Source organism: Narcine bancroftii, chromosome 9, assembly GCF_036971445.1.
Source record: "Narcine bancroftii isolate sNarBan1 chromosome 9, sNarBan1.hap1, whole genome shotgun sequence".
Classification (NCBI taxonomy): domain Eukaryota; kingdom Metazoa; phylum Chordata; class Chondrichthyes; order Torpediniformes; family Narcinidae; genus Narcine; species Narcine bancroftii.
The window spans coordinates 36861975-36876107 of NC_091477.1; the positions used below are offsets into that span (position 1 = coordinate 36861975).

General features: G+C 39.4%; 1 protein-coding gene across 4 annotated transcripts in view; it reads left to right on the forward strand.

Annotated features, from left to right (window-relative positions):
* Nucleotides 1-547: 547 nt before the first annotated feature.
* ablim3 (actin binding LIM protein family, member 3) overlaps nucleotides 548-14133 on the forward strand; it is a 189904-nt gene continuing 176318 nt past the window's right edge. For 2 of the 4 annotated variants that reach the window (XR_011344875.1, XM_069898819.1), the window contains exon 1: nucleotides 548-1085. Coding sequence is in view for 2 of the 4 variants with exons in the window: in XM_069898819.1 (XP_069754920.1) it covers nucleotides 1073-1085 (13 nt within the window). In the remaining 2 variants the exon portion in view is untranslated. The remainder of the gene's footprint in view (nucleotides 1086-14133) is intronic. The other 2 variants (XR_011344876.1, XM_069898820.1) reach the window with 2 other exon arrangements.

Genomic DNA, 14133 nt, shown 5'->3' on the forward strand with positions numbered 1-14133 from the left:
CGACAAAATACTTGCAGAGCTCAACAGGTTGGATGGAGGGAGGATGTCTCCCCCGGCTGAGGAGTCCACAATTGGGCAATCTCATTTGGAGGCAGGCGACACAATATTTGGAAGTCTCTGCCTTGCAGTGTTGGTGATGCGATGGGTTCATTCATCCGGATATTAAACACATCGAAGGATAATAGAGGGCAAGAGCATTGAGGACGATCAGCCCATGATCTTCATGAGAGGTGCAGCAGACTCCAAAGGCGGGATGGTCTGCTCCTCCTTTTATATATATATATCTCATCTGTTCTGCTGGTTTCCAACCACAATTGGAAAGGAGGAAATCTCCAGCCCAGCAATCTTTGTCTTGATGACACGACTGCTCGGCGTTGGTTAGCGATCACCGGCAAGTTAACGTATCACGGGTCTCCCCGGTGGGTAGGAACGTGGCCGCATTCACCTGCACCTCCCTCGCCGAGTATCGGAGAGCGGCTCCGGTCGTGCCTTGACTGAGAGGCAGCAGGTGGCAGTGTTTCGCCGCTGGCTGCCTCTACCCTGCGCTGACATTTTCCCCAGCTTCGTTGCAAAGAGCATTTTCTTCCTCTCTCCTCCCAACGATCTGGCACGGCGATGCCAGCGATGAGTCCGTGCAGAGTGGAGCGCTCGCACCCGACGGGGAGCTCCGTTCTGCTGCGGCGCGTCTGCGAAATGCTTGGGTCGCGGTAAGCTGCGAGGCAACAGACCCGACACTCGTGAGATTGAGTCTTGGGCACATCCTTTGCGGATTGGGCGTGGAGGGATCAGCAGAACGTGGTCTCCAAATGAGAAGCTACGTGCCGGGGGTGTGATCAGAGTCGGGACCGTCCACCAGAGGAGCGCCCAGCCCAGCGTGTTTATTTCATGGCTTTGACCTTGTGCATCGCCCTGACCGTGACAGAGGAAGATCCCGCCGGCTTCTGACCGCCCGAAATTGGGACTGGCGGATGAGACAACCGCGAAGGGAACTGTTCTCCCGAAGCTGTCAGCATCAGGAACCTTGACACTCGCTGTGGAGAGAGGGAGGGTGTGGGAGGGGGAACCTTGCGTTATGAACACGAGTGGTAAGTGTGCCTTTCTGCCCCCCATTCCCCCATCTCGTCGTCAGGTGGAATTTCCCTCCGCTGGTGACTTGCAGACTTTTAACAAAGAACTAGATTTTAAAAAATGCAGAAATTCTTGCTCGAAGGGTTGGGAAATTGGATGTCTCTCCGCCTTGGGTCCATTCTGCCTTGAATCACTGTGTTGCTGTGAGTCGACATGACCATTGAGCAGACTGGACTCAACGCGATTGCACAGATCTGTCGGGGTTCGGGTTGAAATGCTTTTTTGTTTGTTTGCACGCGAGTGAGAACCATTTGCATCTTTTCGGTTGTCTCCTTTCAAATGATTCTCAGCTACACAATATAACCTTTCAACCGTTTCCCTGAAGGAGAAAGATTATTGACAAGAAGGAAATTACTAGAGAGCAAACGAAATGGTTTTTTTAATAACATTCCCTAGTGAGGTGTGTTCAATGCTGCTGTCAACATTGGAAATAACTCCGAAATTCCAATAGTTACCCGCTTTTGTTACATTTATTTTACCACTAAATAATCTTTGGCAATAGCTCGCTGGGATTCATGTCCCTTTCACACTGTATCCCCTCCTTGCTAACTCAGCGCTGCAGTCTCGCATGGGACTGGACGGTATTAATGGTCTCAAATCCTCCTTTGCTTCACATGGTTATAGAGATGAGCTTTTTGTTTCGTCCGGTATGAGAGAGGAGACGCCCGCATGCATTCAATAATTTAAATTAATCAGGGCGAATAAGATTTAGAGTAATCTGGTTTCATTTAGTTCAAACTAAGCCAGACACTTGTCCAAAGAAAAGTTCTCGTTTCTGGAAACACGTGAATGGAAAGAAACAATTAGAGAGAGCCAACTCCTGCCAAAATGGTCTGGTCATAATCAGCACTCGGTGTCATCAGAGACGATCAGAAAGGGATAAAGACATCATGGCAACACACCAAATTATTGCAGATGAACAATTCCCATATTATCCTGTGAGAGAACACAAGTGTGTGGGCATTACAGCCGACAGGTACTGATGAGTGATGGATTGAACAGGTTCTCATCTGCTTTATCATCTCCATCAATCTTGGACCAAAGCAACTTCAGCAAAAGAAATGTTGGCATGAGAACAATTAATGTCAAGGGCACTACAAATGTGGCTTTTCTCAGACAACCAGATGACTCCCACCAATAGTCTCTGATATCTGCAGGGTTTGGTCTGCTCTGAAGTTCACAATAGAGAGCCAAGAGATTGGAGAAATAAATCTATGAAAAGCAATAAAGAACCACAAAGCGAGCAATAAGGAGACGGAAGGTGGATTATGAAAAAAAGATCAGCACAAAATATTAAAAACAGACAGTATTTTTTTTGTGATTATATAAAGCAGAGAAGGGTGGCTAAAGTGAAGGTTGGTCCCTTGGAGGATGAGAAGGGGGAATTGATGTTGGGAAATAAGGAATTGGCCAAGGTTATGAATGACTATTCTGTGTCAGAATTCATTGTGGAGGACACGTTGACCTTACCAAAGATGTGATGTGATGGGAGGTGAGGAACTGGATGTAATAGCTCTCACTAAAGAGGTAGTGAAGGTCTAAAGATAGATAAGTCCCCTGGTCCTGATAGAATTATTCCCAGGGTACTGGAAAAAAAAAATGGGAGTCATTATAGTAGAGGCTTTGGTAATAATTTACCAAAATTCTCTGGTCTCTCTGGGTAGGTCCCAGCGGATTGGAAGACAGCAAATGTCATGCCACTGTTCAAGAAAGGATGGTGGTAAAAGGCAGGGAAATATAGGCCAGTTAGTTTAACATCTATAGTTGGAAAAATGCTAGAGGCTATCATGAAAGAAGAAATAACAAGGTTTCTGAGTGAAATTGATCCATCAGGCAGATGCAGCATGAATTCAGCAAAGGTAGGTCCTATTTGACAAAATTACTGGAGTTCTTTGAGGATATAACAAGTGCGGTAGATGGAAGGGAGCAGATGGACATCAAGAAGGCATTCAATAAGAGACTGAATTTCAAGAAGGCCTTCAATAAGTGACTGAAACATAAGATAAGCATATATAGAGTTGAGGGGGGGGGGTGGGATGATGTATTAGCATGGATAGAGAATTGGTTAACCAAGAAAGCAGAGAGTTGGGATATAGGAATGTTTTTCTGGTTGGCAATCACTGGTTAGTGGTGCACCGCAGGGGTTGGTGCTAGCCCCTCAACTGTTCACAATATATATTAATAGTTTGGAAGAGGGGCAAAGTATAGTTCATTTAAATTTGCTGATGGCACTAAATTGAGTGGAAAAGCAAACTCTGCAGAAGATAGGAAGAGTCTGCAGAAAGATATTGATAGGGTAAGTGAATGGGCAAGAATGTGGCCGATGGGGTACAATGTTCGTAAATGTATGGTTAATCACCTTGGAAGGAAAAATGGAAGATCAGATTATTATTTAAATGGCAAGTGATGGCAGCATGCTGCAACGCAAAAGGACTTGGGAGTGCTTGTGCATGAATGGGAAAAGATTGGCTTGCAAGTGCAGCAGGTTATCAAGAAAGCAAATGGAATGTTGGCCTTCAGTGCTAGAGGTATTGAATTTAGGCCCAGGGAGGTTATGCTGCAACTGTATGAGGTACTGGTGAGGCTGCATCTGGAGTACTGTGTGCAGTTCTGGTCTCCTTACTTAAGGAAGGATGTACTTGTTTGCAGGCAGTGCAGAGGAGGTTCACCAGCTTGATTCCAGAGATGGGGGTTAGCTTATGAGGAGAGGTTGAGTTGTCTGGGACTGTACTTACTGGAATTTAGAAGAATGAGAGGGAATTATATATTATGAAAGGTATATTAAAAGCCAGAGGTCGGCAAGTTGTTTATATTGGTGGGTGAAACTAGAACTAGGGGACATGTCCTCAAGATTCAGGGTAGATCTATGACGGAGATGAGGAGGAACTGCTTTTCCAAGAGGGTGGTGAATCTATGAAATTCGCTGCCCATTGGAGCAGTAGAGGCTACCTCAGTAAATATATTTAAGACAAGATTGGATAGATTTTTACATAGTAGGGGAATTAAGGGCTATGGGGGAAAAGGTTGGTAGGTGGTGATGAGCCTATCAACAGAACAATCATAATCTCATTGAATGGTGTCACAGGCTCAATGGCTGGATGGCCGACTCCTTCTCCTATTTCTTAAGCTCTTATGTTCTTATCTCTGAAGTGACTCTTGGCTACACAATCAGAATATATCAGGATTTATTTGGAGCAGGAGATGATTAGGTGCTTGCTGATGCAACACAATATTGTTTTGGAAACTCCATTGGCCCTTGAGGGAAAAGGAGGAACTCCCCAGGCACCTGAATGTCAATGTACAACAGAAAACACATGAGCTGAAAGACAGGTTAAGTTTTTAAATTTAAAAAGCAGATTACATAGAACAATACAGCACAGTACAAGCCCTTCGGGCCTCGATGTTGTGCTGAACCATATATTCCTTCCTAAAAAATGTACTAAACCCTCTCTATCTGTACGGTTTATGTTAACCTTTAATTTAATGTCAAACTATATTTCTTTTTTTAATGTCTTAGTAAAGTAAATTATAGAATTAAAATATTGTAACTGTATTCTTAGTAAGTTAGATGTGGGTTGGAACAGGGTCACACCCAGGTCACAGCACATTTATAGAGAACCATTGTTTTCAGAAAAGAGTTCATTCTTGGAGCTGACATGTCTTGGACAGACAGAGCTAATTAATTTCATGGGTCTTAATTATTCAAGAACTGCCGAGGAACCATGTGTTTTAAATCAAAGCCACTTAAGCCTCTTGAACAGAGATTGTTAGTGTTATGGTTTTGAAAAAGGAACAGAATTTAGGTAGAAATAAAACTGATGGTAATGTGATTTCCAAGAATTGGGACTCACCTTGGTGATAATGTAACAGTCATATGATTTGGAGAAATATATTACTGAATTCAGACATTTTGTTTTTAGTTTTGGAACAGTTCAGCTTGGAGTTCACAAATGTCAAAACCCTGTAACATAGAGGGGTTGAAATCTTGTGAAAGACAGTTGAGTTACAGTAACCAGATTTGGTGCTGTTTGTTGTGTGTTACTCATTGAAGAAAGGGAACACAGAATAAGTGGGTTTTGAGTTAATGAAGACAACTTTGCTGTCTCTTTGGAAAAAAAGGACAGAATTCTACTGGGTCTATTTTTGTGTTTGGCCATTTCATTTAACCCTTGTCTGCATTTGTGAATTCATTGTGGAAGAAAATAGCTACATTCACTGTCTTTGAGAAGAGGGCAGATTCTTTGTCTGGAAAACATAATCGTGAGTCAAAGAGGTCTGAAGATATAATGTTAAAAAAAAGCGCTTTATAATTATTTTGGAACTGAGAATTTAGGACCTTCAAGCAAGATTAAAATGATGCTGAACTTTTAAAGATTGACTTTTCAGAGTGGAACTTTGAATTATACATACACACCCATATATTTACATTTGTGCATAGTGGGGTTAAGTTTAGAGTTAAATAAGAAATGTTACGTTATTAATAGTTTAATAAAAACTTTTATTTTGTATTTGCCATTCTCTGGTGAATTTTCCATTGTTGTTCCTGTGTTAGTGCTAACAAAAACCCTTTAGTCCCAAACATAATTAAAAGGGTTGTTAGTGCTTAACATAATCCATAACACTCCCCATAACCCTCTATTTTTCTTTCATCCATGTGTGTGTCTAAGTCTATTAAGTGCCCCCAATGTTTCAGCTTCCACCATCATCCCTGGCAAGGCATTCGAGGAATCCACAACTCTCTGTGTAAAAACGTCTCCCCTAAAATTCCCTCTCTTCACTTTGTACATATGTCCTCTGGCATTTGTTGATCTTGCCCTAGGAAATGGGTGCTGGCTGACACCCTATCTATGCCTCTCATAATTCTTCTGGACCTCTATCAAGTCTGCTCTCATCCTTCTGTACTCCAAAGTGAAAATTCCCAGCTCTGCTAACCTTGCCTCATAAGACTTGACCTTATAACAGGCCATTTTGGCTCATGCTGCCCAATTTACACCAAATTAAGTTACACCCCCAGTACGATTCAAACAGTGGGAGGAAACGGGAGCCCCCAGAGAACATAAACTCCTTACAGCCGGTCTGGGATTCGAACCCTGGTCCCCGATCGCTGGTGCTGTAAAGGCATTGCACTAACTGCTACGCCAACCATGGTGCCCTAGACAGGTTTTAGATGGAATGATAACTATGGATGCAAGAATTCTTCAGTGCTATGAACTCTAACTATGGTCCACTCCACTTAAAACTAGAATCAGAGGTGAACTTATCATGGATAGAAAAACAATTTTTATTATTTGCTGGAAGGAGCAAGTGGAAGATCTTCTCATTGTAACTCTGCCCTGATGTTTCTTCTTGACTCTCTGGTCCAGTTTCGCCACTGCTGAAAAGTCTGTATGCGAGCTGATAAACAACAAGCCTCTGAAGCAGGTAGTATGTCTTCTCCCAGTTACTCCCAGACCATCCTTCCAGAGCCATAGGGACATGATTCATACAGAATATCATCTCCAAGGGAAATGCATTAACCTCTGTTCATGGCATTTGCTAACTTGGCAAAAGATCCTTAACTTGTAATTTGAGGACTGTGAGCATCCATCTCAAAGTTGATTCCATGATGACGGACTAGCTCTGATTCTAGACAAGTACAAAACAGACTCAATCTCAGTGCAGAGCTGCATCAATCACATCTGTTTAATGGCTCCAACATTTGCACATCTTTCTTATTGCAGTTCTGAACCTCACCTCCAACAATTCCTGCTGGAAAGGAGCAACTCAACAGAACGAGAGGGAAACCTTTCATTGTACATCACTTCCACTTCAGAACCAAATTCACCCCAACACCCGTCATCGAAAATACAAGAGAACAGATCAAATGCAAAAACAATGCCCCCCTACAGAGCTAACTTTGGTGCACAACACTGCCTGCACTCCCAACAATAAAAATCAGCAACAAGACGCTGGAAAACATGGACCACCTCCAATATCTTGGAAGCCACTTCTCAATGAAAGTAGAATTCTCTGATTAAATTCACTGTCTTTTTCAGTGAACCAGCAAAGTTTTAGCTATTTGAACGTCAAGATGCCAAATAAGGAACAAAGCTTGCGACTACCGGCAAAAGTGATGCCTGCTCTCCTGAACAGGCAGAGATCGACTGGCTACAGAAGGCAACTCAACACAGCTGGATACCAATAGTGTCTGTGAAAAACTTTCAATCCCCACAGGCAGGATAAATGACAAATATTGGTTCCTTTCCCAAGCCAACATTACTTTACAGAAGCCCTAATTACAAAATCCCTAATTACACTCAGCCTCAGTCTGATAAGCAGACCACATCATCTGCTTGCCTGACATCTGAATCCCAAAACAGACATTTCCAACTCCATTATAAGAAGATATCAAATGTATAGAGGAAATTATTCAAGGATCTTCTGTTACCTTTCATGAAAAGGTGTCATATTTCCATAAAATCTTGAGAATAACTGGCTCCTGATTGCTCAAAGTGGAGAAAGAGCATTTGGGATGGCATTAAAGACCCCATCCATTTGTTGCGATTACAATTGAAGCTCATTGTAAATAGCAAAGGTAGAACATCATCTCCCAAAGCATATATACCTGCACCCAAACCTGGCCATCCTACAATCTGTCCTTTCACTCAAGTCAAGCACGATCTGCCCCACTTGTGGCATGGACTTGAAGTAATCAATATCATCCTGAAAGTACCCTCTTCACAGAACTGCTAACAGACACAAGTATGTTTCAGGGCATGATCTCATTCACATCCAAAGGACTTCACAATTGCACTTAAATTATCTTCAGAATTTCATTTCTCTCAATACTTCTGAAATCATTCTGTTTTCCCTCTCCACCTGTTCACTATAGTCACTTTTCCCTCATATTTCATCTTACTCTTGACAACTGTCACAAATACATAGTGAGCACAATATAATTGCTTTAGAGTCGAAGTTTAACACAGATGAGTATGGAGTGGCAGGAAATTTGTTCTGAGTTGCCCACAAATAGTCATTGTGTGGTAATTTGAAGGTCAAAGTGGTCAAGAAAAAATGACTTTGGCACCATGTTCAGTGAAGAATTCCAAAAATTAACAGCTGCTCCATATAACTATGCAATTGCTACATACACAGCCAAAAATACTAAGAGAAAGTAATCTATTGAATATCAAATGTTTCCATTTTAGCTCAGATACACTGTACAGGGCTACTTGTGTTCACTTCAAATATTGCCCTCAAGAGTCATTCATGCATTCTATATTTCTATCAGTGCATTTGATATTTTTTTCTGAACACCAGTAAAACATGGTGACCAAGGAGAGACAACCAAAGTAGCTACTTTCATAATATCTCATTGTACATGACAATAGACTGATAAGTATATTTATAGATTACATATACTTAAAAATCCATGAATGGTTGCTGTATTGGGTTTCACTTAGTGTTTCATTACAAATAGCACAGATTACATCCAAAACAGAAATTAGAAAGTAAACTTATCCTTGTATATTTGATAATTTGAAATGTATCTATTTCAGAACCAGGGACAGGCATTCCATTATAGAATGAATATTAGAGCCTTCACTAGGTTAATAGTGGGATGAGCAAATACAGTTATACAAAATTACGATATTGGAAATATTGCCTTTTCAACAAAGAAGCTGGTGGGCAATTTAATAGAAGTGTTTAAAACTAATTTGTATGAAGAGGGAAAGGCATCTTTCTTTATATGGGGAACATTAAGAAAGCTTCATTAATTTGAAATTACAATTTCAAAAAGTAAAAAATTGAGAGTAATTCCTTTCTGTGAAGATCTATCATTTTCAGAATTAAGCACTTTTCTTAGTTTATTTCTCAATACCACTTTAAACACAATTAACAACCAAATGAAGATGGCTTTGTTATATTTTAATTTATTTTATTCAGATACTGGGTGCCGATGATTTCACTACATATAAAAAAATTACAGGTAATTTATAATGTTTTCCCATGATTTCTAGATACAAAATTAGGAAATAGTAAATGTAGAGTGAGGAATTATATATTTAGTACTGTATAGCCCTAGATATTTATGCAAGCATTTCATAATGGAAGAAAACTAGATCATTTTCTATTTGGCTTTATCAAGAATGGTTGACATGTTTACCTAAAAATTCCAACCCTCCTAGATAAGCTCAATGCACATATGATTGTGAAAGTATGTGGCAATCCTTCTGAACAAAGGATTTCAATTAATTATCTAAATTTTATCTAAAGGCTGTGTCTGGCAATTGGAGTCAGGTGATTCAGGCAGTTGGATTTGAAAAGCTCAGATCAGCAGGAAACTGATTGGGCCATAGAGATCAAGTCAACTATTGACACAGGGTGGTATTAATTCACTTCAACTCAGCAGTCCAGGGAATTGGTACTTTTTGACTGGAGTTCCACACAGTACATGCAGCAGTGAGTAGGACATTTACAACTAACTAGTATTTTTCTACAAATGGAAGTTAACGTTTGACAGTAAAAGGTTAAATTCAATTTGACATTTCACTGTGCTCTGCCCAATTCTTGCTTTTGTTTAATCTTATCTTCAATTAAATGACATTTTCAACATCTTGCAGCAGTAATTTCAGCACTTTTCATTCCAGTTTTTGGATGGGTAAAAACTAAACCTGTGTTTCCAATCAGCTTGGTAATAGCATGGAACATCTGATTTCTATTCAGTGATTCCCTTATTTCTTACTGATTGGTCTTCCTTTTTTTTCCTGGAGCATTGTATCTAGTGCTCCCTTTGGAGAAATGCCAATTAAAACAAAGCAAAAAGCCATGTAAAAGATGGAAGTTTGTTTGACTTTTTCAAAACTAACTTTGGATGGGATGGTTAACACAATACTGTTACAGCACCAGTGTCATGGGTTTGAATCAGGCACTGTCTGTAAGGAGTTTGCTTTTTCTCACTTTGTGTGCATGGGTTTCCTCCCACCCTTCAAGACATTGTAGGTTCATTGAGCGGTACGGGCTCATAAGCAGAAAGGGCCTGTGCTGTATGGCTAAATTAAAAATTTTAAATAATTTAATTTGACCAACAAATTAACATGGAAATAATTATTTCCAGGTGATTGAGTTCAACTGATAGCTGACAGTTTCTCAGCTAACAGGATGGCAGTGATAGAATTGACCTATAATGGAATACATTATAGCCTTGAATAGTTGTGGTATGTTATTTATCCTTGAAACTATCTCATAATTTTTGAAGTAGTGCGTAAAACCATTAAATTTGATCGTAAAGTACATTGGATAGGTTATAACTTAAAAACAAACACTGCACAGGAAGCTGACCGACTTGTTTGACAAGACCTGCCTTCCTGGCATATGTAGCAATCACTATTGTTTTTGCATGGGAACCACAGTTTCCAAGACTTAACAATGCAAAAGTATAAAGGGATAATAGTTTCTCAGCCATCATTTACAGTGAACTAAAACATCATCAAGATAGACCATGCTGGAAATAAAATTCCAACAATGACATCAACATGCATAGATATAATGAAATTAATTCTTTTTGGCCCTTCTTGATAAATGTGCAAACTTTGTCAGGTGCTTGTGTTCGCCTCAGTTAATTTGCATCTATTTGCAAGGAGCTGAGCTCGTGACTAAATATGAATTTATTTCATAGTGTCACAAAGGAAGATCAAGTTCAACTACAAGTTTAGTACTATCATACACTTGTATAAGTATAACTGGATGAAACAGTGTTCTTTGTTCCTTGGTTTAAAAACATGCAAACACATATATAGACATAGCATACTTATTTACAAAAAAAATTAAGATGCAGTACAAATATAAAAATAAATATTGTTAAATAAATAGTAGAGTCTCGGAGGGATTGCATGAGTAGTTCATCGGTCATTCAGCAGTCCCTGCCCGTGGAAAGAAGCTGTTTCTCAACTTGGTGGTTCTGGCTCTGATACTTCTGTAACTCAGCTGGAAGATGTGGTACGTCTTTAACAATTTCACAAGCCCTCTTCAGTCAACGTACCCAATAGATCACTTCAATGGGGGAGGGTGAGGGGGGCACAAGGGAGACACCAGTGAAATCGTAGCCTTAGAGACAAAATAATTAACTGGGTCACTTGGAGAAATCTTCATACAAATGTCTAAAAATTTATGTAGAGGTCAGTTTGAAGGAGCACCTTAAAGGATGATGGAGAATTAGAGGGAAAAAGGTAGAGGGGGGATTATGTGATGATTTCCAGAGCCAATATCTTTGGCAGCTCAAGGCATGACTGCCAGCTGAGGAATAAAAGGACTCAAAGATCCAAAAAGACTAATCTAAAAGAATTCAGAGTTCTCAGTGGGTTACATTAGAAAATATTACAGAAATAGGGAGGAGAGAATGGAAGGATTTGAAAACAAGAGAAAGAATCTCAACATAGGGAAGAGACCAAGAAAGGTAATTGTGAAAATTGTTGAGCAAAATTAGGCATGAAAATAATTGTCCAAGTTGTAAAACAATGAGAAAATTGAATGCATAGGGTGAGAAAACCTCTCTAAATAGCCTTACCCGAAACTTACCATAAGAATTACTTCAAGTTCTACAAATAGATTTCAATCACTCATCATCACAAGTAGTCAAACTGTGGTGGACCATTGCTGTCTGTTACACTTAGCTCTGTACAATGAATATAATTTTGCAGAGATGTGTAAACCAGCAGCTAATAATTGTGCATGTTGGAAACACTTGGGGCTAAAGATGAATTCCTCCCTCACTGCATCAATGTATATTGTTGTTGGATGTCTTGTGTGTCTATACGATATCTTTATGGCACCATAGATGACTATAAAATGTTGAGACAATATTGTTTTGGAATTGTGTTCAATGCTATAAGACAGAGGAGAATTATCTTCACGTTTCCTCTTTTGAGTGTTATTTTAAATGCAAAATCTGCAGACACTGTGGTGGAAACAGGACACTTAATGGGTTGGGATTTACTGTGAAAATAACTGATGCTAACAAATGGCATTGCCAGCAAATTGGATAGCAACATAATGATCTACTGATGATTAATGTGAAAAATTGAGTATAAATGCTGGAATCTCCTACACTCTCCATGGTTGGAGAACAACATTTCACCAACCAACTTGCCAATCAAATAAACCAAATAGTCATAAGTTTGTGCACTTATCGCAAAGAAACAAAATAAATGCCAAATGTTAAAGTTTTTTGTTTATTTTCATTCAAGTACCCATTGAAATGCTTTGCTAAGCAAACTTTTTGATGCTTTTTGAATTCTCATTCCTTCAGCTTTCCACTATTTTGTTGGAATACCTCAGAATTAATTACTTTATTTTCCTTATCCTTTTTCAATGTTCTTATTTCATTATTTATTTTTTTGTAACTGTCTTAATATGGAATTTGCTTTGCCAAATCCCAAAGGTTTCCGGTACCTCATTGCAGGAACTATGCAGTGATCGAAGGAAACAACATAAGCCTATTGAAAGTCTGCATGCATAGATTTATTCTCTGAGCAAACTTGTAATATTGAGCAGTGGGAAAATAAATGGATAAATCTATCAACAAGTCATAAGTGTGACAGTGTCAGTTCTCGGAAGCTAAGCAAGCACAGGATTGGTCAGTACTTTGAGGGGAGACCACTTAGGGACACCAGGTGCTGTAGGTTTCTGTGGGGGGTGCTGGTGATTCTGTCTGCTTTATGGTAGTCAAAAGTTAAAGAATTTCATGTACGTTACATTCTAAATGTGACAATAATGGAACTTTAATTTTATCTTTTTTACACTTTGTGTAATATACAGTATATAAATTTATCCGCTTAGTCCTAGACCCCCAACAGGACAAACATTAAGAGTTGTGGAACTGATATTATTGTGCACCATGTTACAGTGCACTGTGTGTTATAATTAGTACTTTGACTATATTTCTCCAGATATGAAAAATTAACAGATACAGAAATGTTCATGTTTACATTCTCGAAGGGAACTCTAGCTACATCAAAATAATATCAGTCCAGAAAATGTTGATGAAAGCAATGCAAGGTGCATTTATAAAGTTCAAGTTCAATCTGACAAAACAGTGGTCCTTGATGCAAAAACATGCAAACACACATCAAGACATACAGACAGCAAAACATTCAGTATGTATATACATAAAGTAAATAAATAAATATTGTCTAATGAATAGTAGAGTCTTGGAGGATTTATGTGGGTAGTTCATTCAGTCATTCAGATTCTGTCATGATTATCATCCTGGGCTCATAACATAGGCTTTAATAGCAAATCACACTGTAATTCAATGAGTCTGGTCATTTTTGAGCTACTGTCAGAAAAAGGGTCATTGGAATTATTGACTATTGAGGTTTCTGTAACATGTTCAGTGATGTGCTGCTCGGAAGGAAGATGGCCATTTTTGCCAGGATGTCAGTTATTGTCACATTAAGTCACACCATGTACATTAATGGAATTATTAATCTATGCTATATTACCTTGCAGATGTGTTACAGCAGTATTTGGTACCTGTATTTGATCAGAGCAGACAAATAAAATTCTTATGTCAACAACTACTGAGCTATTCATCAACATTGCAACTGTAATTCCCAGAATTCCCTTATGATTCACAGTAATGCTTGACATTTAAAAGGGGGCCAGAATTCAGAGATGGTAACCCATGATAATTCGGCCTGTGTGTCATTGAAAAGTTGCTTGGGAACCAGATTCAGAATGAATGAAAATAACTCATGTGGAGGTAAACCATTACTTCATAAAATGACACAGAGAATGAGACCATTCAGTCTATTATTCCTGTACCAGCTCTACACCTTCCTGTTGCTTCCTTTTCTCTTTTTTTCTGACTTTTGAGAAGTGCACTATGGTACGACATCATTAGGATTCTGATATACACTACGCAGCTGGAGATGAGTCAAAGAGAGAAGTAGTACAGAGGCCCTTCAGCCCACTCCAACTCTACCTTAACCCATTTTATCTTCCTCTCATTCCCATCGACTTCCT